The 27,478-nt window shown below is 39.9% G+C and overlaps 6 protein-coding genes and 1 pseudogene across 6 annotated transcripts; 2 read left to right on the top strand and 5 right to left on the bottom strand.

Moving 5' to 3' along the window:
* Positions 1-241: 241 nt before the first annotated feature.
* Positions 242-1,009, bottom strand: LOC108004723 (uncharacterized). The gene is made up of 3 exons (XM_017067745.4): positions 830-1,009; positions 519-773; positions 242-465 (listed from the first exon to the last, which is right to left on the bottom strand). Exons 2-3 carry the CDS (start codon positions 758-760, stop codon positions 357-359), a joined length of 351 nt encoding a protein of 116 aa, XP_016923234.2. The 5' UTR covers positions 761-773; positions 830-1,009; the 3' UTR covers positions 242-356.
* A 1,130-nt stretch (positions 1,010-2,139) lies between these two features.
* LOC108004724 (uncharacterized) lies at positions 2,140-3,348 on the top strand. Its single transcript, XM_017067746.4, has 3 exons — positions 2,140-2,338; positions 2,647-2,779; positions 2,845-3,348. The coding sequence occupies exons 1-3, from the start codon at positions 2,245-2,247 to the stop codon at positions 2,963-2,965; spliced, it is 348 nt and encodes a 115-aa protein (XP_016923235.2). The 5' UTR covers positions 2,140-2,244; the 3' UTR covers positions 2,966-3,348.
* Positions 3,349-3,660: 312 nt separating this feature from the next.
* Positions 3,661-4,551, top strand: LOC108004599 (uncharacterized). Its single transcript, XM_017067539.4, has 3 exons — positions 3,661-3,819; positions 3,881-4,043; positions 4,416-4,551. The coding sequence occupies exons 1-3, from the start codon at positions 3,735-3,737 to the stop codon at positions 4,495-4,497; spliced, it is 330 nt and encodes a 109-aa protein (XP_016923028.2). The 5' UTR covers positions 3,661-3,734; the 3' UTR covers positions 4,498-4,551.
* Positions 4,552-5,353: 802 nt separating this feature from the next.
* Ran (RAN, member RAS oncogene family) lies at positions 5,354-9,733 on the bottom strand. The gene is made up of 3 exons (XM_017067791.4): positions 9,580-9,733; positions 6,783-7,290; positions 5,354-6,027 (listed from the first exon to the last, which is right to left on the bottom strand). The coding sequence occupies exons 2-3, from the start codon at positions 7,215-7,217 to the stop codon at positions 5,812-5,814; spliced, it is 651 nt and encodes a 216-aa protein (XP_016923280.1). The 5' UTR covers positions 7,218-7,290; positions 9,580-9,733; the 3' UTR covers positions 5,354-5,811.
* Positions 9,734-16,431: 6,698 nt separating this feature from the next.
* Positions 16,432-17,538, bottom strand: LOC118878372 (apyrase-like). The gene is made up of 4 exons (XM_065867513.2): positions 17,422-17,538; positions 17,260-17,362; positions 16,592-16,949; positions 16,432-16,525 (listed from the first exon to the last, which is right to left on the bottom strand). Exons 1-4 carry the CDS (start codon positions 17,536-17,538, stop codon positions 16,432-16,434), a joined length of 672 nt encoding a protein of 223 aa, XP_065723585.2.
* A 226-nt stretch (positions 17,539-17,764) lies between these two features.
* LOC118878371 (apyrase-like) lies at positions 17,765-22,166 on the bottom strand (annotated as a pseudogene).
* A 3,999-nt stretch (positions 22,167-26,165) lies between these two features.
* LOC139353360 (apyrase-like) lies at positions 26,166-26,745 on the bottom strand. Its single transcript, XM_070997304.1, has 2 exons — positions 26,326-26,745; positions 26,166-26,259 (listed from the first exon to the last, which is right to left on the bottom strand). Exons 1-2 carry the CDS (start codon positions 26,655-26,657, stop codon positions 26,166-26,168), a joined length of 426 nt encoding a protein of 141 aa, XP_070853405.1. The 5' UTR covers positions 26,658-26,745.
* Between the last annotated feature and the right edge of the window lie 733 nt (positions 26,746-27,478).

The raw sequence follows: 27,478 nt of genomic DNA on the forward strand, positions 1-27,478 counted from the left end.
TCAAGATCTCTGTATAGTAATATTAGTAGTAATATATATCATTAAAGTAATGAAAATATATTTTCAAGATTTTTGGATAGTATTCATTTTGCTAAAGTATATATTTCACTGAAGAAATATTCATATTTTTCAAGATCTGTGTAGTAGTAATCTTTTTATAGTAAAGTAATACATTTCACCAAAGTAAGGTCCATATATATATTTTTTTTTAAGATCTCTAAATAGGTAATATTACCATTAGTGTTATTTCTTTAAAGGGATTTTATTTATATTTATATTTTAAAATGTTTATATTTATAAGACACCTATTCCGCCCTAACTGATCTATTATTTTGAAGCCTGCTGTAGCCTTATATCTAGAAACCGCCGGAACACTCGAGTTGGGGGCAGCAAGCGGGATACTCAAGGTCGTAGTCGCTGGCGGAGTACTGGCAGCCGGGTCGAGGATATGGCGCCTTGTCGCAGCTGGAAGGGATTGGGATTACTCAAGAGGTGCTTTGGCCAGTCTCAGGACATACTGTCGGATCAGGAGGAGATAGTCTTCGGTGCACTCCAGTCGGATGCAGTAGTCCTGGTGTCCGGTGGGCAGAAGGTAGCCATGGAGTGGCACGGCTAGATCCAGCTCCTCGTAGAGGCAGTGCTCCGGAATAGTTGGGTGCTGCGTATGACCCTTGTACTGGGTGCTAAAGCCATTGGCGTTTACGGATGCAACAATTAAACAGGCCACGAAAGCCACGGATACCCAAGGTGCTCCAGGCATGGTTGCTCTCGTTCTGAAATACAAATAGCCCGTCGATGGAGGCGTCTCTCTTATATGTGGGGCACTCACAAGGGCCTGTCTTATCAGCTCCCTATCACTGCTCCAGTGCCCCAACCGACCGTTTGATTTGATTTTGATTGGGTTTGCCCTGCTCTCAAGTTGAAAGTGCGGGAAGTTGACTTAATCGAATCAGGGAAACCGAGTCCCAGCACTCAAGGATGTTGGCCCAGAGCAGGAAAATATACTTCAGGTAAATGCTATCGAGCTAGGTGGCTTCTACGTTGCAAACTATTGTTCAAATAATTATTTTCACAACTATCACACAGTGGTGAATCAATAGGCGAACTTAATAACCCAGTGTTTTTACAACTATCAGCACTTAAATAGTGTTAGGGAAAGCAATGAAGTTAAAAAGTCTATTATATAGTTTTCTACAGGTATAATTATCATTTTTTTAAGATAGTATTGGAAATCGTAAACTTGACTTTATCCAATTCAAACCAAATCGAATCACGGTAACTATACTCCTCCCGCGATTCGAATTAATTAATGCAAATGCAGTCTAATCCCAACCACATTGCACTTGCACTCGTGAGTTCCATTAAATTTGCATATTTGTATCTACATAATACATATCCGAGAATCTTGTGTTAAGTGTTCAGCGTACACAGAGAAAAAATCTATATAACTTAAATTCGAAAATAATTAAAAAGTGCGAAATTTGAAAGTATTTTTTAATATTTTATTTAAAAGCGTAGACTGGGAAAAAATAAACAAACTTTAAAAAAGTGTTTTTTTTCAGAATGATCAGAGTTCAGCCAATACTTTTTAACATAAAAATTGGTAAGAATAAACCAAAATTCGATAATAATATTAAGGTTAGAACTTAAAAAGAATTTTGAATTGGCTAATTTTAATAATTTATTTAAAAATATAAAAAAAATGTTATGTTCACTAGTTGTACTTGAACCCGTGCCTTTTTTCAATTTAACTATTTAAAGGTTGTAATTTTTTCCTGTGCATTTGGCCGAAATTCTGATTTACAAAAGAGTTATTTGCTTGTTTTGATGACTTTTCGCGGCGCAGCAACCTTGCCACAGTTTCTCGAACCGTGTCACTTAGCTGTCGGGGAAACCCCTGCCCCCCAGTACGACCCGATCCCCGCCAGATTTGTATCACTCTCGCTTTCAGGGCTGGCTTAATTAATTTAAATTTAAACTAGAGCTAGAGCGGACGCCTTAAGTCGTCGCCAAACAAAAGGCACAGCTACAGCAGATATCTGGGTACATGCTATATCTCTTTGTGTACGTATGTACTCAGCACCATGTTTATTATTAATTTTATATAAAAGCAACAACAATTAATTGTAATTGACTCAGTCGCACGGGTAGCGCACAACAGCCAAGTCGGATTTGGATTTAGACTTGGATTTGGATAGGTCTTTGGTATTTCAAACTTCATTTCCACTACTTCAATTGGTGATTATGCGATTCGGAGTTGGTTATCTTCTGGTGCTCCTGGGCATTTGTGGTGCCGCACGGGCGGATCTCACCTATCGCGGAAATGCGGTTCACCCAGGTGAATATATTGTATTACTAACTGGAAAAAGATCTCTAGAGTGCGGTAATTTAATGTACAAAGTAAAAAACACCCTATTTACGAAAAAGAAATTTTAAAATTTATGTGAAAACCATAGAAAATTTAAAAAAACATATATACTGCAGCAGTGGGTGTCGAACCAGGACTTGTCTTTAAAATCATATAAAACATTTGAACAATTATGCGATATAACAACTATCATATATGAACGTATTTATAAACTTTTTATGTCCTTAGAATTTTTAGTAATACTTAATAATATTTTTATTTTTTACTACTTCCCTTAGATTATCCTGGTCAGTGTTACTATGAGGAACTCAACCAGGCCATTCCCAAGAAGCAGTCCTACAAGCCCATCAATCGCGAGGGCTACTGCCAATCTATCTACTGTCGGCCGGATTATGTCCTAGAGATTGGCTAGTAAGTTGTTTTATATAGGTTTTATATACTCCATATATATTTATAACTATCCAAAACTATTCCAGCTGCGGTCGCCACAACCTGGTGCCCACGGAGAAATGCAAGATCGCCTCGGACATGCGACGCACCTTCCCCGACTGCTGTCCCAAGTTGGTTTGCCGGGAGTCGGAGAGCAACTACATCTAGGCTGGACCCGGATGTCACATGCAGCATATAGTATTACTTCGCTTGCCCCGTTTAGTTTTGGAATAACCATTCCTTAACTTAGTATTACTTCGCTTGCCCAGTTTTGTTTTGGAATAACTATTCCTTTAAGATGTATTTGTTAATAATGTCCTCCATTTCCGTTTTATATATATATATGTTTTATAAACGGGACCACACCAAACTTAAAAATTTAATATATATTTGTACATCATGAAAAATGATTTATTTTAAAGCATTAAAATTAAGTCGATAGACTTCTTATTTTCAATTTAAAAATTCAGGTTATTACAGACAATATATATATCATATTGTAATTAGCTTTAATTTACTAAAACAATATTAAATATCATTTTCTAAAGAGATTCTAACTATGGTGTTGTATTTTTAATGAATCCTTAAAATAAGAAAATATCAAAAAATGGTTTGGTTTTAATTAATTAGTTTCCAAAATACTTACAGAAATTAAAAAGCAGTTAAAAATTCTCTTATATTCTCGAATTTTGATAGTGACCCTCAATTTTGAAAACCGGGAGCTGCAAAATATTAAACCTTTTGCAAACTACGCATCTGACCCTCCCAGGCAATTAAACAATTAAAAGTGCCAGCATAATCCCTCTCAATCAAGCTGAAAATGCAAATCACGGCGCTAATTTGCAAACAAACACAGATCCAAGTCGCATTTTAGGGAACTATAAATAGGAAACGGGTTCGCAGGCGGTCGGTTCAGTCTGCTCTCCACGTTCCCAAGATGCACAACTCATCCATGTGGCTGGTATCCGTCGTTCTGCTGGCGCTCCTGCTTCCGGAGGCGCTGCTGCCCACCGCCGATGCGGGTGAACTGGCTGGAAATTGAGCCTCCAGGCTGCCAAAACTGATATATATATCATCTTTCAGCCAGCGAGCCCGTGTGCTCGTACCGCAACTCGGAGGACGAGACCATCTTCTTGAAGTATCTGCCGCTCCTGAAGCGGGGACAGGATTACGTGGACTTCGGCAAGGAGGGCAAGTGCCTCAAGCGGGCCATCTGCACGGATACCTTCAAGACCATCGTGGAGGAGTGAGTACATATAATGATTCTAGACTTTCACGTACTTCAAAAAGAAATGTACCTAAAGATGATATAAGTGCTATTTACTCTTGGGTTTTACATAAACCAATTTTGAGAAGAACAACGCTTAATCAAGATAATAATAGACTTCAAATCCTGAGCTCAGATCACACCACTGGCAACACATACGTTTTGTAATCCTTAATCCTTAAAAAATATATTCCTAAAATATTTAACTAACTAACTTAATCCATCAGAACTGGAACTACAGACTTGTTCCAAGCTCAGACAAACAAAATATATTTGCAAACTAATCTAAGCTCGAAATAATCTCAAAAACCCTCTGTTATACTATATTATAGTAATATAATATCATTACAGCTGCGCCCAGCAAAAGATCACGTGTGCCAACAAGGATCGCTTCACAGGCGTTTTTCCCGCCTGCTGCCTCAAGTGTCCTTAAATCGAATAAAATACTCCTGAATGGATATTCCACAAATAAAGTGCAAGAAATACACATATGCGAAATTAATGAAAACTACTTTGATTGGGTTTTGCTAGTGAGGTTTTAAGTTCATGTTCTATACAATTTATAAATAGAAAGCAAGGCTAGCTTGCATTTAAAAAAATGCAGAAATCCTTTTTGAATAAACTATCATCATTTACAATCAGATGAGCACGCGAATTCTTCAGTAATAAACCGAAATAACATTTGAAAAGTGCATCAATCTATACGATTTATAAAAAGGAAGCAAAGCTAGCTCGCATTTAAAAAATGGAGAAATTATTTTTGAATAAACAATCATCATTTACAACCAAGGGTAACGCGAATTCTTCAGTAATAACCCGAAATAACATTTGAAAATTGCAGAAATTTGTTTTAAATTAACAATTATTGTTTAAGTTCGAATCATTAAACTCCTTCACTAAGCAAAGTGGTGTAAAATCGGACAATCCTCTGATCTATAGCATATATCTAACATTATTCCTTTCCATCTTCCACTCTATAGGAAACCGAGTTTGTTTTTAGTTTTTTTCGACGTTTATTTTTTTATTTCTTTAGTTCTTAGATTAATAACATGTGGATGTGGAGGATTCGGCGGCCTTTCCATATTACTTATTGTTTTAAGTGTTTTTCTGTTCGGTTTCTGTTTACTATCCTTTGGGACTCAGTTCATTTGCCTGCTGCTGCGCTCTCGCTCTCTCCCGCGCACAGAGCTTGCCGTCTCCTTCTTTTTCTAACATGCACACCGATGTTGAGTTACTTTTTTAGTTAGTTGTTGTGTTGTACGAGTGGAAAAGAACAGCAATGTTGCAAGTTTTAAAAAAATACGAATTCGATTTTTTATTTCACTTGAATTTGGGGTATGTTTTTCGTTTCTCTACCATTAGGACAATTTCAGTATCTGTATCTGCCAAAAGCGAACGCCAAAGGGAACAAACAAAAAAAAAATCATTTATAACCGACTTATTAATGAGTGGATCTAAAAATATGTTACGATCGACGGTTGAAGCGCTGGATGGGCTTGCTGGCTCGCCGGCTTGCTGGGTAAGGTGTTAAGGGGGTCGATCGTATATGCTGGCAATCCGATAGTGGGGATAGTAGATTATTGCTGACGCTTCTAGGCTGTAGTTGCTGCCGCTGTTCCTCGTCCTTCCTGTTCGCCTATCATCCTGTTCCCTCGACTCATGCCTTGTTATGTAATTGTGGTGTGTGTGTGTGTTGTGTTGTGTGTTCTGCAAGCCGGCCATATCTCCCAGTTAACTATAAATAGGCTTATAGGTCCTCGTCCTCGTCGGGCAGGGCGGTCGCCTGAGCCTCCTGCAAGTCCCGCTCGATCTGCGCCTGCCAATCCTTGTCCATCTTGACCTCGGGCGGCAGCAGGGCTGGCATGGCGACGAACTCCAGGTTGGGGTCGCCAACCAGCTTGCGCGCCAGCCAAAGGAATGGTTTCTCGAAGTTGTAGTTCGATTTGGCAGAGATGTCGTAATACTGCGAAGAAACAAGAGATCATTTTAGTCAAGCGAGTTCCAAAGGGAAGAGGAAAATATATCTAAATATAGAGATGAGGCAATTTCGCAATTCACATTCATAACTTGGAATGCAGCTTGGTTTGTATAGAAACCGAAAAGAAGCAATAGCTAAATATGCTTTCATATGTTGAGATTGTAAATTAGATTAAGACTTTTTCAAATATTTTATCTATTCAAATCTATCTTTAGAATCAAGACTTTGTTTTCAGGCTACTCAAATACATTTGCTTTTACTTTCTCATTTGAAAATTTACATGTGGTCTTTAGTTGCCAGTGTTTTCTATTATTTTAACAAATAGAAGGCGTTGATAAACATATCCAAAGCAAAAGTTACTACCATCTCTCAGTCTCACTCTAACTCTCATTCTGAAGTTCTCATTTTAGGTTTCTCATTTATAAATTTACGTGTGGTCTTTAGTTGCCAGTGTTTTCCATTATTTTAACAAATAGAAGGCGTGGATAAACATATCCAAAGTAAAAGTTACTACCAACTCTCATTCTAACTCTAACTCTCAATCCGAAGTCCTCATTTAAAGTTCCTCATTTCAAAATTTACGTGTGGTCTTTAGTTGCCAGTGTTTTCTATTATTTCAACAAATGGAAGGCGTTGATAAACATATCCAAGTCAAAAGTTACTACCAACTCTCACTCTAACTCCAAATCTCATTCTGAAGTCCTCGCTTATCCGGCGGATAACTGGGGCAACCAACTCACCTGCAAGTTCTTCTTTCGGTGGAAGACGATGCTCTTCGCTTTCACCTTCCTGTCCTTGATGTCCACTTTGTTGCCGCAGAGGACGATCGGGATGTTCTCGCAGACGCGGACCAGATCGCGATGCCAGTTGGGCACGTTCTTGTAGGTTACACGCGAGGTCACGTCGAACATGATGACAGCGCACTGGCCCTGGATGTAGTAGCCATCGCGCAGACCTCCGAACTTCTCCTGGCCGGCGGTGTCCCACACGTTGAAGCGGATGGCGCCTCGATTGGTGTGGAAAATCAGCGGGTGCACCTCCACTCCAAGTGTGGCCACGTACTTCTTTTCGAACTCGCCGGTCATGTGACGCTTGACGAAGGTCGTCTTTCCGGTGCCGCCATCGCCGACGAGCACGCACTTGAATGTGGGTATATCCTGACCTTCCTGAGCCATCCTGCTTGAACTATCGATCACTGTGTCTGTGTATATTCTGGACTCTTCTGGACGTTGGCGGCGGAACAGTGGGCTGTTGTGTGTGGGTTGAGAAGTCGATTGGACTGGTTAGTACTTTGAATAAATATATTTTTTTTTTCCGACAGGCTCTGAGCAACAGCAGCAGAACAGGAGGCAAGGATGTTGTTGGTTCGGCGAGCGCCAGGCGACTGACTGTGACTGCGTATGCGAATCCTTCGGCGAGCCAAAATGTCCAGAATGTGACGTGCACAAAGGATGCGTCAAAGCCCGCCAAGGACAGCAACCAGCTGTTCAACAGGGCGAAAGGAGCAGAGAGCAGGGAGCAGGGAACCGTGTGCAGGAAGCAGGGCGCAAAAGGAGCGAGCAGGATGACGACAAAGGACACTGCAGCTGCCGCTCCCGCTGGGCCGCAGGATGCGCGACGAGAGCGAGAGAGACGGCCACAGGGGCTCTGCCTGCGAATGCAGGTAGGCGAAAATTCCTGGCGCACCAAAACCGAACAGCAGCAACAACAACAACGACAAGAAGGACCAATGTCAGGGAGGCGGAAGGATATACTTTGCAGGCAAACACACATCCTCACAAAACACACATCACGTTTATGCGGCACACAAAAGAAACCCGTATAACTCACGCATCTGACCCAAAATTGTCCTAGGTATACTAATTTAAATTGATGAGTATAGGAACTTTAGTTGGAAAATGTAATACAAATTATATAAATTACTGTTTAAAATATTTAGGAAACTGAACTGAACTTGTATGTTTTGATTTAATTAATTAGGTTATTTTTCTAAATTTGACATAGATGAACTTCATATACCTTTTTTATAAAAGAGTATTGAATATTATAATATGAATATGACTGAATTTACTACAAATTTAAAAAACCTAAGCAAGGAAGTATCTCAGTTTTTGTTTAGTATTCGTTAACATAGGTTTGCGCATAAACTTTTATTGAATTTTTGGTTTTATTTCGCAAAACTATGAAAAGCCCTTGGGAATGTTGGTTTCTAAGTAAAGTAATATTTTAAACTATGTACAAATGTGGTGAAAACTTTACACAAAAATTCGTAATGGCCGAAAAAATTCCCTATGCTTTACAAGTCTGTTTATCATATAATTATAAATACTGTTTACTTTCAAAGATAAGAAAGTATTGAAACTATCATATATAAAATGGGGAAACATACTTAAGTTAAATAAGGAATATCATTAGATACAATTTGTATGTGAATGTGAATATTTTTAAATTATGAATTTAAATTGAAATTACTATAGAAGTATGGTATAGAAATATGTACTTTCTCAGTGAATGAAGGCCAATTTCGTGAATTGCTGAAATCGCTGACTCACAACAGATGACAAAAATTCAGATGTTGTGATTTGCAGGATAGTGCGATTGTGAAATGCGAAAATCCTGCGCATGCCGGTAATATCCATTTTATGGAGGTCGCCCTGTAACGCCGGCGGATTACAGCTCAATATATATGCGTACATATGTATTTGTGGAAACCTGTGGACGCTGCAAAGCGCGCCAAAAAGAAAAATGCCGACATATGTACGAATAAATGCAGCGGGCCAGTTTGCTTGCAGGCCAGTCGCAATTCACGTGAAAATCGGCAAATCGGCGAAACGGCAATCTAAATAAATTCTAAAAAACAAATCGGATTCTAACACACACACACACACGCACGCACACGGGCACAAACACGCAGACAGACGCCGCTGCCGACGTTGACGTCGCTGCCGGCAGAAGAAACATGAAGCAAATTCGTCGCTTTTTTTTTCTTCGTTTTTTTTTGCGATTCATGCCTAACCTCACAAAATGCGGATGGCGCTGCGCGATTGGCATGGCCATTTGGTGGGGCAAACCTTTCGAAGGCCAAAGGCCAAGGATCAAGACCATTTGCAGGCCGGAAGTGGAAAGCTGACAGCGCCGGCTTCCACTGCCAATTCCAGGCAAAGATTGCTAGCCGGGAAATGCTGGGAAAACAGCACGAGGCGGCACCACACCACGTCGCTGCTGGCAGGGAAATCTCTGGAAGCCCTGCTTCTAGCCGGTGCGGAAATGAAGGCCGACAGTCTTGTTAGCTCCACCGATTCCCAACTGGCGGGTCGCGGAGCAATTGGAAAAGCCAATTTCCCCGGAAAAGCACACCGCACATGATTCCCAGCAAAGCGACGCCGCCGCCGTCGTCCATATTGCAACCGGGTCAGACGTCGGCGATGGGCGCCACCCCGACACTCCCCACAAACCGGAAACAAACATCACTTGGCCCAAACGACAGCTGCCAGTCGATTTTCACACAATTAAACGCACAATTTGGGGCCTACTTACATTGCTGGAAATTTCCCTCGAAATTCACAACTTTCTTTGCCGAAGCGGAGTACCAGTTAGAGGTGGTGAAACATCGATGGAAACATCGATGCATCGATGTTTTTGAAAGATGTACAAACATCGATGTTTCATGGCGACTATCGATGTTTTATATCGACACTTCGCTAAGGGGTTTAAATTTAACATATTTAAACTAAAATTTAAGTTTTTAATTTAAATTTTCAGATATTTAACTGGTGGTACCTGGGACTTTTACCGTGGAGAACTGTCAGTATTTATTAAATTACTACATATGATCATTTCCACTTTCAATTTCAAAAACCAAACGATTGTTTCTTGAATAAGCTAAACTTTTTTTGTTTTAACTTGAACCATATTTTTGTATTTTCATTTGCTCTATTTAGTTAAATTGATTTATTAAAAAGAAAACAATTTTTACATTGATGTTTTTTTGAAAACATAGATGTTTGTTTGTTCTCTTTCTCTCCGATTTCAGGAAGTGTTATTAATTCGATAGTATGTTAAATGGCTTAACGCAAAACTCCCACCTCTAATTCTGCGCACTGTTAACACTGGCCTGATAATTTCCGTTGAAATTGTTGCACACTGCTAGCCGGCATACAAAAAACACTTGGGGTATTCCCTAAAATTGACTTGGCCGAAATTTTCACCTTCGCTCAAAAGATATATTTTAATAAAGAACATTAGGGAATTCAACCACAAGCCACGTCCTTATCGAGCCATTGAAAATACGGAGAAATCAAACATGAAAATGGGCTAAAAATGTGACCCTCGCTAAAAAGATATATTTTAATGTAGAATATTAGGGAATTCAACCACAAACTCATGGAGGTATCCCACGTCTAAATCGGGTTAGAACAACTCAAGTTATGGACTCTAGAAGAGCACTTTTTGGTTCCCATTCAGAAAGCCATTGGAAATATGGAAAAATGGAACATAAAAAGGGGATCCTCATTAAAAAGATACATTTTAATGTTGAATATTAGAGGATCAAACTACAAACTCATAGAGGTATCCCACATCTAAATCGGTATTCAATAACTCAAATTACAGTTTTTGGTTTCGACCTTAAAAGCTCTCGGATAATACGGAAAAATTAAACATGAAAATTGGTTAAAAATTTCAATCCTCTAAAAGAATAATTTTTGTGGTGACCAGAATTTAAAAAGGATTGCTTTCTTGTTACTCGCCATTTTGTTGAAAAGTAGGGCTAGGCTACGATAGTTTTAATACATCGATAAATGTATGGATTTGATACCGTCTGGCGAACGGGCACATTTAGCGGCCATGCCTAAGCTTCCGGATTCATTCCCTCGACGTCCTATGAGGAGGACATAGCTCCGGAATAAATCTGATTTACAACGGCAATCAGCCCGAAAAACCCTTCTACTTGTAGTGGCTATTTCCAGACCGGACACTTCCCATAAATTAAAGTGTTTAAATTTTATTATTTACTTTTCCAACGTTTCCTTGTCTACGTAAATTTAATTGGGAGGTAGCTCCGAGCACTTCCAATTCGACTTTTTTAAGTACAGCGCTTCGCAGTCACAAGCGTTACATTCGTTTGCGATGACCACTCAGGCATGGTCCAAGCGTAAGGTGGACAATTCTGACTCATCCTCGCTGATGCTGGTGTTACTGTCTCTGCAGACCATGAGCAAAAAGCAGTGTTTCCATGAATTGATCTAAAATAGGTTCAATTTCTCGAGTGCCGGCTAAAATTTTTTGGGACTGAAATAGTTCCTGCTCTTACCCAACAACCTCGAAGAACTTTATAAATGTGGTGCACATGTGCGGAGGGTTCATTCGTCGACTGAGATGTCGATGGTGGCACTGTCTCTGCAGACCATTAGCAAAAAGCAGTCGAAGGAAACAGATGGAGTACACTCGCTGAAGCTCAGTGATGCCACGTCCACTGCCGAACGGAAATATTCTACGAGAACCTGAAGACAATCCAAAATCCACTCAAAAGTTTTACATTCGTTTGTGCTGTCCACTCCAAATTGTTCTTGCTTAAGGTGGTCAATTCGAACTCATAATCGCTGACGCTTGTGTCTTTGTCTCTGAAGACCATAAGCAAACAGCAGTGTTTCCAAGAATTGATCTAAAATAGGTTCAATTTCTCGAGGGCCGGCTAACATTTTTTGGGACTGAAATAGTTCCTGCTCTCACCCAAAAACCTCGAAGTGCTTGATGAAGGTCGTGCACATGTGCGGAGGGTTACTAGTCGACTGAGTCGAAGGTGTTTCTATCTCTGCAGACCATGAGCAAAAAGCAGTTGAAGGCAACAGATGGAGTGCATTCGCTGAAGCTGAGTGATGCCACGTCCACTGCCGAACGGAAATATTCTACGAGGGTCTGAAGACAATCCAATATCCAATCACAAGTGTTACATTCGTTTGTGATGACCACTCCAAATATTCTGGCATTGTTCGCGCGTAAGGTTGACTAATCGACCTGGAGCCCTTTCTTACCAGGAGTCTTTATTGCCGCTAATGTTTTAGGGGTATCTGCAGCACGGCGCTAAGTTCAAAGTGTTGGATGAAAGTCGCACATGTTCTCAGCCGTGTGGAATTATTCTATTGAAATTGCAATCATAAGGATTGTATTGGTTGTGAAGATGATTCCTTAGCCTTGATCTTCTGGCATTACCTTCGTGTGGGGAAGACGGCCCCTCAAAGTGTTGGATGAAAGTCGCACATGTTCTCAGCCGTGTGGAATTATTCTATTGAAATTGCAATCATAAGGATTGTATTGGTTGTGAAGATGATTCCTTAGCCTTGATCTTCTGGCATTACCTTCGTGTGGGGAAGACGGCCCTCACCCTTCATCGCGACAACGAGTTTGGAATATGTATCAACACATAATATGTTTTTTTTGTATCATATTTTTGACTTATTAATAATTTGACTAATCCTTTTTAGGATCTTTATGAAAATGCAAAACATCTTGAAAATATTAATTTTTCTTGCCAAAGTTTGTTGAACTTGTGTAGATACTTTTTAAGAGCTTTATAAAAATGCAAAACAGATTTTTGGTATTCACATGCCTTGTCAATATTAAATACTAAAATTGTGGTTTGAATACTAAAAACACTAAAATGTTGATTCTGATTTAGTGAAGGGGCGTTGTTAACCAAAAAGCCATGTGACCCCCAGTCTGAAATGACTGCATTCCAGAACCCAGAACAGAAAGTGATGACCCTTTTCATTCTATTTACACGAGAGCGGAACAAAAAAAGTAGGTATGCGTTGCATGCATCTAGATGCAGATATTTGGAATGCACCTACAGTGGCGAGCAAAATTGATTGCATGTTCACGACGCACACTTTCGTCACCCACAAAATCATAACTACACCAGAAAATCCAAAAGAGTTTTTTGTTTTATTTTGATTATTTAATTCTAAATAAATTCTAATCAAAAACAATAATGATAAAGATGAATTCGAAGAAACTAAAAGTAAAAACGATAAAACCCCGCATAAACTCAATTTTGCACGTTGGCACCTTTTCACCAATTTTCGCTTTCTTACTTCTCTTATCGGCATAAATCTGCAGAATTCACCGTTATATTTGTTTTCGTGTTATTTTTGATGTTCCTAGCGCAGATTAAAACGTGTTTCGGACTAAGCAAAGTGTTTTTAAACTAACTTGTAATTATAAACAATTTTCGAGCATAAAAATGAGAAAATTATCTGAAGCAATTGAAAATAATGTTGTAAGCCTGACCGAGAATGGTTGTACTTCTTGTGCAATTTCCAAGAGGCTTGGTATAAGCCAATCGGCGGTAATCGCAGTTCAAAAGAGACGGAGTGTGACTCCCAAAGCGCAAGTCGCAGGTCGTAAAAAATTATTGAAGGAGTCAGATGCTCGACTAATGATGTCTGAGATGAGAAGGAACAAGCTTCTAACACCAAAGGGTGCTTCTTTGGCTATTAACAAGAATGTAAGCGAATGGACTGCTAGAAGAGCACTGCGAGACATCGGATATATTTCAAGTGTAAAAAAAAACAAACCTGCATTATCCGATAAAAATGTTACAGCGCGGTTGAAATTTGCAAGGGCACACAAAAGTTGAACTGTTGACGATTGAAAACGTGTTGTCTGGTCTGACGAGTCAAAATTTAACCGTTTTCAGTCTGACGGAAAACCATACTGCTGGCGTAGACCCGGAGAAAAAATACAGAGACACCATGTAAAACAAACTGTAAAACATGGTGGTGGAAATATAATGGTTTGGGGATGCTTCACATGGTGGCATGTTGGCCCTCTGCACTTAATAGACGGTATTATGCGGAAAGAGGACTACCTACAGATTTTGCAAACCAATCTTACCAATTTTATTGAAAAATGTGCTTATCCCGAAACAGAAATTGTTTTTCAACAAGATGGGGATCCGAAGCACACTGCGAAAATTGTTAAGGAATGGATTGGAAAGCAACATTTTAAATTGATGGAGTGGCCAGCACAAAGTCCCGACCTCAATACCATTGAAAATCTTTGGTCAATCGTGAAAAGACGGCTCGGGCAGTACGAAGCAGCTCCATCAAACATGGCCAACCTTTGGGAGCGTGTTGCAGCAGAATGGAGTCGTATTCCTAAAGACATAATTGAAAACTTGGTAGAAAGCATGCCAAAACGCGTACATGAAGTCATATCAAACAAAGGTCTTTGGACGAAATATTAATATTATTTTAATAATTAAAACTTTTTGAAACGTGCAAAATTGAGTTTATGCCGGTTTTTTTCGTTTTTACTTTTAGTTTCTTCGAATTCATCTGTATCATCATTGTTTTTGCTTAAAATTTATTAAGAATTAAATAATCAAAATAAAACAAAAAACTCTTTTGGATTTTCTGTTGTGATTATGATTTTGTGGGTGACGAAAGTCTGCGTCGTGAACATGCACTCAATTTTGCTCGCCACTGTATATGCACCAAATAAAAACATTCTGTACGCAAATATTTAGAATTTCCCTGTATGCTGTAACCAGGAATGCATCTATACGCTTAACAAATAAGAAATATCTGTTAGTATTTAATGTTAGTTATATTATGAAAATTGGCCAATCCATATTTATGTCTGGAACCGCTGTAATTAATCTGGATTATAACGTCTAAACTAAGCACGTTGTCCAGATTTTGTCCAGCAAGAATTTAAAAAGGGTTATTTTAAAAAACCATACAAATTACTAGAAGACAGGAATAAAAACTTATTTCCCTCCCTTAAAGCCCCTCATTAACTCAAACAACCACTCCTATTATCCCTCAACTATAAGAAATCTCGTCAAAAGCAACTTTCCAAAATTCAAACTAATTCGGATCCCCGAAAAATATATATTCTAATGCAGAATATTAGGGAATTCAACCACAAACTCATAGAGGTGTCCCACGTCTAAATCGGGATTCAATAACTCAATATACAGTTTTTGGTTTCGACCTTAAAAACTCTCGGATAATACGGAAAAATTAAACATGAAAATGGGCTAAAAATTTCACCCCTGCTTAAGTTCAGATTTATAAAAAAATTTAAAAGAGATTATTTACTTGTTAATCGCCATTTTGTTGAAAAGTAGGGCTAGGCTACGATAGTTTTAATACATCGATAAATGTATGGATTTGATACCGGCTGGCGAACGGGCACATTTAGCGGCCATGTGTAAGCTTCCGCATTTATTGCCTCGTCGTCCTTTGAGGAGGGCATAGCTCCGGAATAAATCTGATTTACAACGGCAATCAGCCCGAAAAACCCTTCTACTTGTAGTGCCGATATCCAGACCGGGCACTTCCCATATATTAAAATGTTTAAATTTTATTATTTTTTTTATTACGTGTCCAACGTTTCCTTGTCTACGTAAATTTATTTGGGAGGTAGCTCCGAGCACTTCCAATTCGTCTTTTTTAAGTACAGCACGGCGACAGGCTGCAGTTACCCAGTTCATGGAGCTGGTTTCGCAGTCACAAGCGTTACATTCGTTTGCGATGACCACTCAGGCATGGTCCAAGCGTAAGGTGGACAATTCTGACTCATCCTCGCTGATGCTGGTGTTACTGTCTCTGCAGACCATGAGCAAAAAGCAGTGTTTCCATGAATTGATCTAAAATAGGTTCAATTTCTCGAGTGCCGGCTAAAATTTTTTGGGACTGAAATAGTTCCTGCTCTTACCCAACAACCTCGAAGAACTTTATAAATGTGGTGCACATGTGCGGAGGGTTCATTCGTCGACTGAGATGTCGATGGTGGCACTGTCTCTGCAGACCATTAGCAAAAAGCAGTCGAAGGAAACAGATGGAGTACACTCGCTGAAGCTCAGTGATGCCACGTCTACTGCTAAGCGGAATTATACTACGAGGAACTGAAGACGAAGAAATGCAGTCACAGATGTTACATTCGTTAGTAGTGACCACTCCAGAGCTACGATCTTCCGGCTATACCTTTGTGTAGGGAAGACGGACTCCTCCACCTTCATCGCAGCAATTAACCTGACAGGGATCCCCACAACTTTGACCGTTTAACGCGAGTTTTGGAATTTTTGAAATGGTTTTTATACCTTATGCACACAGAAGGGGTCAGCGACTTTTTCCTCCATAAGAAATACACGTGTAGGAAAGAGACGGGGAAGCTCGCTGCAGCGGAAAATGGCGTCGCACACGCAAATTGATTCAGTATTTCAGTGTGTTATTTAGTATTTTTTACGAGCTTATTTTGGTATTTTTTTGGAGAACGAAATGTATTTTATTTGCAACATGCAGAGGGTATTACCCGTCTGCGTTTTTATCGAGTTACCTAAAGTAAAAATCCAAAAAATACCGAATATTTCGTCAATAAAAGCTACGTTTTTTTAATCCTATGCTCAATTCCAGAGGCTATTGGTCTCACGGCGCTCATGTAGTCCATCAAGGTATCCAAATCGAAAGGACCCATTCTGCGAAAAAGCGAATCCATTTGTTTTTCGGGGACCAATTAAATTTACCTTGTGTGCAATAGTTACTCAAGATCCTCTGCGTTTTCGCTTATTACGCCGAAACCAATCTTTCCATTCGCTAGGTATTCCATGACCACCACGCGGTACCTCTCCTCCATAGCCAGTGGTCCATACTCGGGCACTTGGCACTTGGAGCACCGAACTCGGACATTGGAGACGCGCTGACCAGCGGGACCGGTCAAATCAAAAGCAAACCGAAGACCGGAAACTTGCAGGAATCTGGAGGATCTGGGCGAGGACGAACTGACGTTCATGGGCGCCACACCGTGCTCCAGAAGCTCCACAACGTGCTTCCCACGAAGAGTTAGGGCGACCAATCGATTCTGCCAGGGGCACATGGCAAAAAGTTGCTTATAGGTGATGTCTGCGAAGGAAAATTCACCTAAGGATCAACACAATACAATACATTTTTAAAAAATACTTGACTTTTTTTCTATTTAAATATTTTTAAAAAGAAAAAAAGTAATCTATAAAATTAACCCATCTTTATATACTTACGGAACATACAGAATATGCCTACTACAAACCTAACCAGCTAAAATTTAATTAGAATTCTGCAGACTGATAAAAAGATTTTGGCCAAAAATAGCATGGGTCTTAGCATTTTCTAACCCTACTAATAATTCATACGAAGTCCTTTTTTGGATAGGTGAAAGAGCTTAAATCAAACTCACTGCCAGCTGAAATGGGCACTCGAAATGTGCCCTGCGAAGTCAGGGCTATGGTCACGTTACTCCAACTGTTCTCGAGGGACGATGATGAAGCATCTTTGACAAACTGTTGGTTTTCCGGGGGTTAGGATCAGTACTTTAAGGATACAATCAGCCCACACTTACCGTATGAAGCATTGCATCCGTGAAAAAGTTCCCCAGATTGCACTCTCCACGGCTGCACTCAACCTGCTGGAGGTAAACACGACTTTCGCCCACGATCTGGTTGGCGTATGATTTCATCTCGATTTGCCACGGCACCATAGCCTGCAGTACGATATCATCTTCAAAGGAAAAAATTATGAAATAAATGGTAATTAATTTATAGTACACAATTTTGAGCCTTCGAGGTTATAGATCAGTTATCTGTATTGTACATTAATAAGTTTTCTGAATTTAATACCAGACCTGTAAAATTATTATTAAGTTCAAAACACCCAAGAAAAACCAATTTTTTTTTCTTTGAAAAGTTTATTGGGGCAAATGCAACAATTTGGCAGCACAATTTATTTTGCAGTGCAGTGATTAGTTGAGCACGGTGATGCGTCCATCGAGACCCTGGTTGATGGGATCAAGGTGTTCGGTGTACGAGATCAGGGCATCCAAGTCGGTGACTCCAAACCTGCCATCGAAAAAAAGTGGATAGTGATGAGAAACAGTATGGAATAAGAAAAGAAAAGAATTTAATAAAACCCTTCCAAAATATATATTCTCATATACAGAATAATGTTAAGATGGGCGTAGTGTACTTACTGGATATCTGTGCCCTCGGCGAGCAAGGTGTACCCATCGCCGCCCGCCTGCAGGAAGTTGGGCGATGTGAGGCAATATAGTTGGTCGGATACCAGGGGCTCGTACTTGGGCACCTCGCAGTCCGCACGGATACAACCCGCGATCCGACTGGCTTGGTGTAGTCGTACTTCACCCGAATGCCCGAGAACTGCAGGTTAATATACGATCCGGTCACCCCGTTCTCAAGGTCCACCTTGCTAACGGCCCACTCCATTGCCTCCACTATTTTGCTGCCCGGCAGATTGTAGGATACCAGGGTGTTCTCGAAGGGTGACATACTGACTATATGAGCGTACGTAAGACCTGCAGACGGTGAAGTTGATTTTATTAAAAAACTAGCATTAAATTGTAATATCCTGATAATAACTCATACTTACTGCCTCTGTTGAGTGGCACGCGAAGTCCTCCGATGTTCATGAGTCCGGCGGAGACATTCGTCCAGGCCTTCTGTTCATAGGGAGCCATTCCCACGAACTAAAAATGGGATAGGTATATAAGTATTTATGCCTTCAAAAAGTACACCACTTACAGAATGCACCATGTCGTCGCAGAAGTAGTTGCCCAGGTTGCACTCTCCGGCGGCACAATCGTCCTTGGTGTGGTCCACTTTGGTGGTGCCCACCACCACCTTGCCCATTTCATCGACCGTCACCTTCCAAGGCGCCATGGCCTCGAGCACCACCTCATCTGCGGGGAGCACATCACACAAATATAATACACAATATACACTCCATATTTTAACTATAATCAGGGACTTTCACAAGTAGCACCAAACAACAAGCACAAGGTACAGAATGTATACTAGCTTCAAACAAAACTTAAAACTTGTATACACAAAAAAAAAAATCACTTGGATCTCACAGGGAAAAAAATAAGCACAAATAGGAAAAGGGTACTTAAGCAATGCCATAAAATATGTAATCATAATAAATCATCAGGTGTATATACATTTTATAAAGCAATTCGCGGGAAATGACCGTGTAATAACTACTTGAGAATTATATTACAGTATTGTCTATACTGAGGCTTACAAACATACAGTTTTTTTTTTATATTTGAAATTTATATTGTCCGATTCCTGTATTTAAGATGTAATGCTTTGAGAACTATAATATTATATGAACTATTTTTTATAAGTACGGACTTTTTTTAGATTTGTATTTATTTAGTTGCAAGGGTAACTTGACTAGTAGTTTATCAATGAGTATAGCTATCATCAGAAAGCCCCATCTAAATGTTCTTAAGTAAATCACACATAGAAAAACCGAATAATTTTAGATAGTCACGACTAGTAAATATGAAAAATTCAATATACATTGTGCAATAAAGATTCCCACATTATAGAAAGATGTGATTCTCCCCAAGTTACCCTACTCACTTATCAATGAGATGTATCTATTTGCACTGACCTTCGGGCACGGATTGGTCCATGTAGAGCGGATCGCCCTCGAAATCCAGGACATCGCCGTTGTCATCGAAGTAGACGATCAGGTTGCCCACGTAGCGGGCATAGGCCGAGGCCTGGACGATGAGCACGCGATGGCCGGAGCTGTGGATCACCTCGGTGAGGTAATCGCCGGCGGGGCTGTGGGAGCCCACGATGACGTCGATCCAGTCGCCGGCATTGGCCGCGATCTCCTGGTCCACATCGTAGCCACAGTGTAAGATCACGATGATGATGTTAGCCCCCTGGGCCTTTAGCAGCTGAGCCTCCTCGCGAATAGTATCTCAAATTATGGAATCTATAAGTGCAGTTTTTGGTTCCCATTCTGAAAGCCATTGGAAATACGGAGAAATCAAACATGAAAATGGGCTAAAAATGTGACCCTCGCTAAAAAGATATATTTTAATGTAGAATATTAGGGAATTCAACCACAAACTCATGGAGGTATCCCACGTCTAAATCGGGTTAGAACAACTCAAGTTATGGACTCTAGAAGAGCACTTTTTGGTTCCCATTCAGAAAGCTATTGGAAATACGGAAAAATCAAACATGAAAATGGGTTAAAAATGTGACCCTCGCTAAAAAGATATATTTTAAAGTAGAATATTAGGGAATTCAACCACAAACTCATAGAGGTATCCCACGTCTAAATCGGGTTAGAACAACTCAAGTTATGGACTCTAGAAGAGCACTTTTTGGTTCCCATTCAGAAAGCCATTGGAAATATGGAAAAATGGAACATAAAAAGGGGATCCTCATTTAAAAGATACATTTTAATGTTGATTATTAAAGGATCAAACTACAAACTCATAGAGGGCTCCCACGTCTAAATCGGTATTCAATAACTCAAATTACAGTTTTTGGTTTCGACCTTAAAAGCTCTCGGATAATACGGAAAAATTAAACATGAAAATTGGTTAAAAATTTCAATCCTCTAAAAGAATAATTTTAGTGGTGACCAGAATTTAAAAAGGATTGCTTTCTTGTTACTCGCCATTTTGTTGAAAAGTAGGGCTAGGCTACGATAGTTTTAATACATCGATAAATGTATGGATTTGATACCGTCTGGCGAACGGGCACATTTAGCGGCCATGCCTAAGCTTCCGCATTCATTGCCTCGACGTCCTTTGAGGAGGACATAGCTCCGGAATAAATCTGATTTACAACGGCAATCAGCCCGAAAAACCCTTCTACTTGTAGTGGCTATTTCCAGACCGGACACTTCCCATAAATTAAAGTGTTTAAATTTTATTATTTACTTTTCCAACGTTTCCTTGTCTACGTAAATTTAATTGGGAGGTAGCTCCGAGCACTTCCAATTCGACTTTTTTAAGTACAGCGCTTCGCAGTCACAAGCGTTACATTCGTTTGCGATGACCACTCAGGCATGGTCCAAGCGTAAGGTGGACAATTCTGACTCATCCTCGCTGATGCTGGTGTTACTGTCTCTGCAGACCATGAGCAAAAAGCAGTGTTTCCATGAATTGATCTAAAATAGGTTCAATTTCTCGAGTGCCGGCTAAAATTTTTTGGGACTGAAATAGTTCCTGCTCTTACCCAACAACCTCGAAGAACTTTATAAATGTGGTGCACATGTGCGGAGGGTTCATTCGTCGACTGAGATGTCGATGGTGGCACTGTCTCTGCAGACCATTAGCAAAAAGCAGTCGAAGGAAACAGATGGAGTACACTCGCTGAAGCTCAGTGATGCCACGTCCACTGCCGAACGGAAATATTCTACGAGAACCTGAAGACAATCCAAAATCCACTCAAAAGTTTTACATTCGTTTGTGCTGTCCACTCCAAATTGTTCTTGCTTAAGGTGGTCAATTCGAACTCATAATCGCTGACGCTTGTGTCTTTGTCTCTGAAGACCATAAGCAAACAGCAGTGTTTCCAAGAATTGATCTAAAATAGGTTCAATTTCTCGAGGGCCGGCTAACATTTTTTGGGACTGAAATAGTTCCTGCTCTCACCCAAAAACCTCGAAGTGCTTGATGAAGGTCGTGCACATGTGCGGAGGGTTACTAGTCGACTGAGTCGAAGGTGTTTCTATCTCTGCAGACCATGAGCAAAAAGCAGTTGAAGGCAACAGATGGAGTGCATTCGCTGAAGCTGAGTGATGCCACGTCCACTGCCGAACGGAAATATTCTACGAGGGTCTGAAGACAATCCAATATCCAATCACAAGTGTTACATTCGTTTGTGATGACCACTCCAAATATTCTGGCATTGTTCGCGCGTAAGGTTGACTAATCGACCTGGAGCCCTTTCTTACCAGGAGTCTTTATTGCCGCTAATGTTTTAGGGGTATCTGCAGCACGGCGCTAAGTTCAAAGTGTTGGATGAAAGTCGCACATGTTCTCAGCCGTGTGGAATTATTCTATTGAAATTGCAATCATAAGGATTGTATTGGTTGTGAAGATGATTCCTTAGCCTTGATCTTCTGGCATTACCTTCGTGTGGGGAAGACGGCCCCTCAAAGTGTTGGATGAAAGTCGCACATGTTCTCAGCCGTGTGGAATTATTCTATTGAAATTGCAATCATAAGGATTGTATTGGTTGTGAAGATGATTCCTTAGCCTTGATCTTCTGGCATTACCTTCGTGTGGGGAAGACGGCCCTCACCCTTCATCGCGACAACGAGTTTGGAATATGTATCAACACATAATATGTTTTTTTTGTATCATATTTTTGACTTATTAATAATTTGACTAATCCTTTTTAGGATCTTTATGAAAATGCAAAACATCTTGAAAATATTAATTTTTCTTGCCAAAGTTTGTTGAACTTGTGTAGATACTTTTTAAGAGCTTTATAAAAATGCAAAACAGATTTTTGGTATTCACATGCCTTGTCAATATTAAATACTAAAATTGTGGTTTGAATACTAAAAATACTAAAATGTTGATTCTGATTTAGTGAAGGGGCGTTGTTAACCAAAAAGCCATGTGACCCCCAGTCTGAAATGACTGCATTCCAGAACCCAGAACAGAAAGTGATGACCCTTTTCATTCTATTTACACGAGAGCGGAACAAAAAAGTAGGTATGCGTTGCATGCATCTAGATGCAGATATTTGGAATGCACCTACAGTGGCGAGCAAAATTGATTGCATGTTCACGACGCACACTTTCGTCACCCACAAAATCATAACTACACCAGAAAATCCAAAAGAGTTTTTTGTTTTATTTTGATTATTTAATTCTAAATAAATTCTAATCAAAAACAATAATGATAAAGATGAATTCGAAGAAACTAAAAGTAAAAACGATAAAACCCCGCATAAACTCAATTTTGCACGTTGGCACCTTTTCACCAATTTTCGCTTTCTTACTTCTCTTATCGGCATAAATCTGCAGAATTCACCGTTATATTTGTTTTCGTGTTATTTTTGATGTTCCTAGCGCAGATTAAAACGTGTTTCGGACTAAGCAAAGTGTTTTTAAACTAACTTGTAATTATAAACAATTTTCGAGCATAAAAATGAGAAAATTATCTGAAGCAATTGAAAATAATGTTGTAAGCCTGACCGAGAATGGTTGTACTTCTTGTGCAATTTCCAAGAGGCTTGGTATAAGCCAATCGGCGGTAATCGCAGTTCAAAAGAGACGGAGTGTGACTCCCAAAGCGCAAGTCGCAGGTCGTAAAAAATTATTGAAGGAGTCAGATGCTCGACTAATGATGTCTGAGATGAGAAGGAACAAGCTTCTAACACCAAAGGGTGCTTCTTTGGCTATTAACAAGAATGTAAGCGAATGGACTGCTAGAAGAGCACTGCGAGACATCGGATATATTTCAAGTGTAAAAAAAAACAAACCTGCATTATCCGATAAAAATGTTACAGCGCGGTTGAAATTTGCAAGGGCACACAAAAGTTGAACTGTTGACGATTGAAAACGTGTTGTCTGGTCTGACGAGTCAAAATTTAACCGTTTTCAGTCTGACGGAAAACAATACTGCTGGCGTATCCCCGGAGAAAAAATACAGAGACACCATGTAAAACAAACTGTAAAACATGGTGGTGGAAATATAATGGTTTGGGGATGCTTCACATGGTGGCATGTTGGCCCTCTGCACTTAATAGACGGTATTATGCGGAAAGAGGACTACCTACAGATTTTGCAAACCAATCTTACCAATTTTATTGAAAAATGTGCTTATCCCGAAACAGAAATTGTTTTTCAACAAGATGGGGATCCGAAGCACACTGCGAAAATTGTTAAGGAATGGATTGGAAAGCAACATTTTAAATTGATGGAGTGGCCAGCACAAAGTCCCGACCTCAATACCATTGAAAATCTTTGGTCAATCGTGAAAAGACGGCTCGGGCAGTACGAAGCAGCTCCATCAAACATGGCCAACCTTTGGGAGCGTGTTGCAGCAGAATGGAGTCGTATTCCTAAAGACATAATTGAAAACTTGGTAGAAAGCATGCCAAAACGCGTACATGAAGTCATATCAAACAAAGGTCTTTGGACGAAATATTAATATTATTTTAATAATTAAAACTTTTTGAAACGTGCAAAATTGAGTTTATGCCGGTTTTTTTCGTTTTTACTTTTAGTTTCTTCGAATTCATCTGTATCATCATTGTTTTTGCTTAAAATTTATTAAGAATTAAATAATCAAAATAAAACAAAAAACTCTTTTGGATTTTCTGTTGTGATTATGATTTTGTGGGTGACGAAAGTCTGCGTCGTGAACATTCACTCAATTTTGCTCGCCACTGTATATGCACCAAATAAAAACATTCTGTACGCAAATATTTAGAATTTCCCTGTATGCTGTAACCAGGAATGCATCTATACGCTTAACAAATAAGAAATATCTGTTAGTATTTAATGTTAGTTATATTATGAAAATTGGCCAATCCATATTTATGTCTGGAACCGCTGTAATTAATCTGGATTATAACGTCTAAACTAAGCACGTTGTCCAGATTTTGTCCAGCAAGAATTTAAAAAGGGTTATTTTAAAAAACCATACAAATTACTAGAAGACAGGAATAAAAACTTATTTCCCTCCCTTAAAGCCCCTCATTAACTCAAACAACCACTCCTATTATCCCTCAACTATAAGAAATCTCGTCAAAAGCAACTTTCCAAAATTCAAACTAATTCGGATCCCCGAAAAATATATATTCTAATGCAGAATATTGGGAATTCAACCACAAACTCATAGAGGTGTCCCACGTCTAAATCGGGATTCAATAACTCAATATACAGTTTTTGGTTTCGACCTTAAAAACTCTCGGATAATACGGAAAAATTAAACATGAAAATGGGCTAAAAATTTCACCCCTGCTTAAGTTCAGATTTATAAAAAAATTTAAAAGAGATTATTTACTTGTTAATCGCCATTTTGTTGAAAAGTAGGGCTAGGCTACGATAGTTTTAATACATCGATAAATGTATGGATTTGATACCGGCTGGCGAACGGGCACATTTAGCGGCCATGTGTAAGCTTCCGCATTTATTGCCTCGTCGTCCTTTGAGGAGGGCATAGCTCCGGAATAAATCTGATTTACAACGGCAATCAGCCCGAAAAACCCTTCTTCTTGTAGTGCCGATATCCAGACCGGGCACTTCCCATATATTAAAATGTTTAAATTTTATTATTTTTTTTATTACGTGTCCAACGTTTCCTTGTCTACGTAAATTTATTTGGGAGGTAGCTCCGAGCACTTCCAATTCGTCTTTTTTAAGTACAGCACGGCGACAGGCTGCAGTTACCCAGTTCATGGAGCTGGTTTCGCAGTCACAAGCGTTACATTCGTTTGCGATGACCACTCAGGCATGGTCCAAGCGTAAGGTGGACAATTCTGACTCATCCTCGCTGATGCTGGTGTTACTGTCTCTGCAGACCATGAGCAAAAAGCAGTGTTTCCATGAATTGATCTAAAATAGGTTCAATTTCTCGAGTGCCGGCTAAAATTTTTTGGGACTGAAATAGTTCCTGCTCTTACCCAACAACCTCGAAGAACTTTATAAATGTGGTGCACATGTGCGGAGGGTTCATTCGTCGACTGAGATGTCGATGGTGGCACTGTCTCTGCAGACCATTAGCAAAAAGCAGTCGAAGGAAACAGATGGAGTACACTCGCTGAAGCTCAGTGATGCCACGTCTACTGCTAAGCGGAATTATACTACGAGGAACTGAAGACGAAGAAATGCAGTCACAGATGTTACATTCGTTAGTAGTGACCACTCCAGAGCTACGATCTTCCGGCTATACCTTTGTGTAGGGAAGACGGACTCCTCCACCTTCATCGCAGCAATTAACCTGACAGGGATCCCCACAACTTTGACCGTTTAACGCGAGTTTTGGAATTTTTGAAATGGTTTTTATACCTTATGCACACAGAAGGGGTCAGCGACTTTTTCCTCCATAAGAAATACACGTGTAGGAAAGAGACGGGGAAGCTCGCTGCAGCGGAAAATGGCGTCGCACACGCAAATTGATTCAGTATTTCAGTGTGTTATTTAGTATTTTTTACGAGCTTATTTTGGTATTTTTTTGGAGAACGAAATGTATTTTATTTGCAACATGCAGAGGGTATTACCCGTCTGCGTTTTTTATCGAGTTACCTAAAGTAAAAATCCAAAAAATACCGAATATTTCGTCAATAAAAGCTACGTTTTTTTAATCCTATGCTCAATTCCAGAGGCTATTGGTCTCACGGCGCTCATGTAGTCCATCAAGGTATCCAAATCGAAAGGACCCATTCTGCGAAAAAGCGAATCCATTTGTTTTTCGGGGACCAATTAAATTTACCTTGTGTGCAATAGTTACTCAAGATCCTCTGCGTTTTCGCTTATTACGCCGAAACCAATCTTTCCATTCGCTAGGTATTCCATGACCACCACGCGGTACCTCTCCTCCATAGCCAGTGGTCCATACTCGGGCACTTGGCACTTGGAGCACCGAACTCGGACATTGGAGACGCGCTGACCAGCGGGACCGGTCAAATCAAAAGCAAACCGAAGACCGGAAACTTGCAGGAATCTGGAGGATCTGGGCGAGGACGAACTGACGTTCATGGGCGCCACACCGTGCTCCAGAAGCTCCACAATGTGCTTCCCACGAAGAGTTAGGGCGACCAATCGATTCTGCCAGGGGCACATGGCAAAAAGTTGCTTATAGGTGATGTCTGGGAAGGAAAATTCATCTAAGGATCAACACAATACAATACATTTTTAAAAAATACTTGACTTTTTTTCTATTTAAATATTTTTAAAAAGAAAAAAAGTAATCTATAAAATTAACCCATCTTTATATACTTACGGAACATACAGAATATGCCTACTACAAACCTAACCAGCTAAAATTTAATTAGAATTCTGCAGACTGATAAAAAGATTTTGGCCAAAAATAGCATGGGTCTTAGCATTTTCTAACCCTACTAATAATTCATACGAAGTCCTTTTTTGGATAGGTGAAAGAGCTTAAATCAAACTCACTGCCAGCTGAAATGGGCACTCGAAATGTGCCCTGCGAAGTCAGGGCTATGGTCACGTTACTCCAACTGTTCTCGAGGGACGATGATGAAGCATCTTTGACAAACTGTTGGTTTTCCGGGGGTTAGGATCAGTACTTTAAGGTTACAATCAGCCCACACTTACCGTATGAAGCATTGCATCCGTGAAAAAGTTCCCCAGATTGCACTCTCCACGGCTGCACTCAACCTGCTGGAGGTAAACACGACTTTCGCCCACGATCTGGTTGGCGTATGATTTCATCTCGATTTGCCACGGCACCATAGCCTGCAGTACGATATCATCTTCAAAGGAAAAAATTATGAAATAAATGGTAATTAATTTATAGTACACAATTTTGAGCCTTCGAGGTTATAGATCAGTTATCTGTATTGTACATTAATAAGTTTTCTGAATTTAATACCAGACCTGTAAAATTATTATTAAGTTCAAAACACCCAAGAAAAACC

The sequence above is a fragment of the Drosophila suzukii genome, chromosome X, assembly GCF_043229965.1.
Source record: "Drosophila suzukii chromosome X, CBGP_Dsuzu_IsoJpt1.0, whole genome shotgun sequence".
Lineage (NCBI taxonomy): Eukaryota > Metazoa > Arthropoda > Insecta > Diptera > Drosophilidae > Drosophila > Drosophila suzukii.

Bases quoted from the DNA above. Each gene is read 5' to 3' on its own strand.
- LOC139353360 (XM_070997304.1), bottom strand. From the start codon at position 26,657: ATGTGCCCCTGGCAGAATCGATTGGTCGCCCTAACTCTTCGTGGGAAG. The intron at 26,260-26,325 runs GTAACTATTGCA...GCTTTTTCGCAG, and splicing joins GAAAACGCAGAGGATCTTGA to AATGGGTCCTTTCGATTTGG.
- LOC118878372 (XM_065867513.2), bottom strand. From the start codon at position 17,538: ATGAAATCATACGCCAACCAGATCGTGGGCGAAAGTCGTGTTTACCTC. The intron at 16,950-17,259 runs GTGAGTTTGATT...TTTCCTTCGCAG, and splicing joins AGTGCCCATTTCAGCTGGCA to ACATCACCTATAAGCAACTT. The intron at 16,526-16,591 runs GTAACTATTGCA...GCTTTTTCGCAG, and splicing joins GAAAACGCAGAGGATCTTGA to AATGGGTCCTTTCGATTTGG.
- Ran (XM_017067791.4), bottom strand. From the start codon at position 7,217: ATGGCTCAGGAAGGTCAGGATATACCCACATTCAAGTGCGTGCTCGTC. The intron at 6,028-6,782 runs GTGAGTTGGTTG...GTTTCTTCGCAG, and splicing joins ACCGAAAGAAGAACTTGCAG to TATTACGACATCTCTGCCAA.
- LOC108004724 (XM_017067746.4), top strand. From the start codon at position 2,245: ATGCGATTCGGAGTTGGTTATCTTCTGGTGCTCCTGGGCATTTGTGGT. The intron at 2,339-2,646 runs GTGAATATATTG...TACTTCCCTTAG, and splicing joins CGGAAATGCGGTTCACCCAG to ATTATCCTGGTCAGTGTTAC. The intron at 2,780-2,844 runs GTAAGTTGTTTT...AAACTATTCCAG, and splicing joins TATGTCCTAGAGATTGGCTA to CTGCGGTCGCCACAACCTGG.
- LOC108004723 (XM_017067745.4), bottom strand. From the start codon at position 760: ATGCCTGGAGCACCTTGGGTATCCGTGGCTTTCGTGGCCTGTTTAATT. The intron at 466-518 runs GTATGTCCTGAG...AATCCCTTCCAG, and splicing joins TATCTCCTCCTGATCCGACA to CTGCGACAAGGCGCCATATC.
- LOC108004599 (XM_017067539.4), top strand. From the start codon at position 3,735: ATGCACAACTCATCCATGTGGCTGGTATCCGTCGTTCTGCTGGCGCTC. The intron at 3,820-3,880 runs GTGAACTGGCTG...ATCATCTTTCAG, and splicing joins GCTGCCCACCGCCGATGCGG to CCAGCGAGCCCGTGTGCTCG. The intron at 4,044-4,415 runs GTGAGTACATAT...ATATCATTACAG, and splicing joins TTCAAGACCATCGTGGAGGA to CTGCGCCCAGCAAAAGATCA.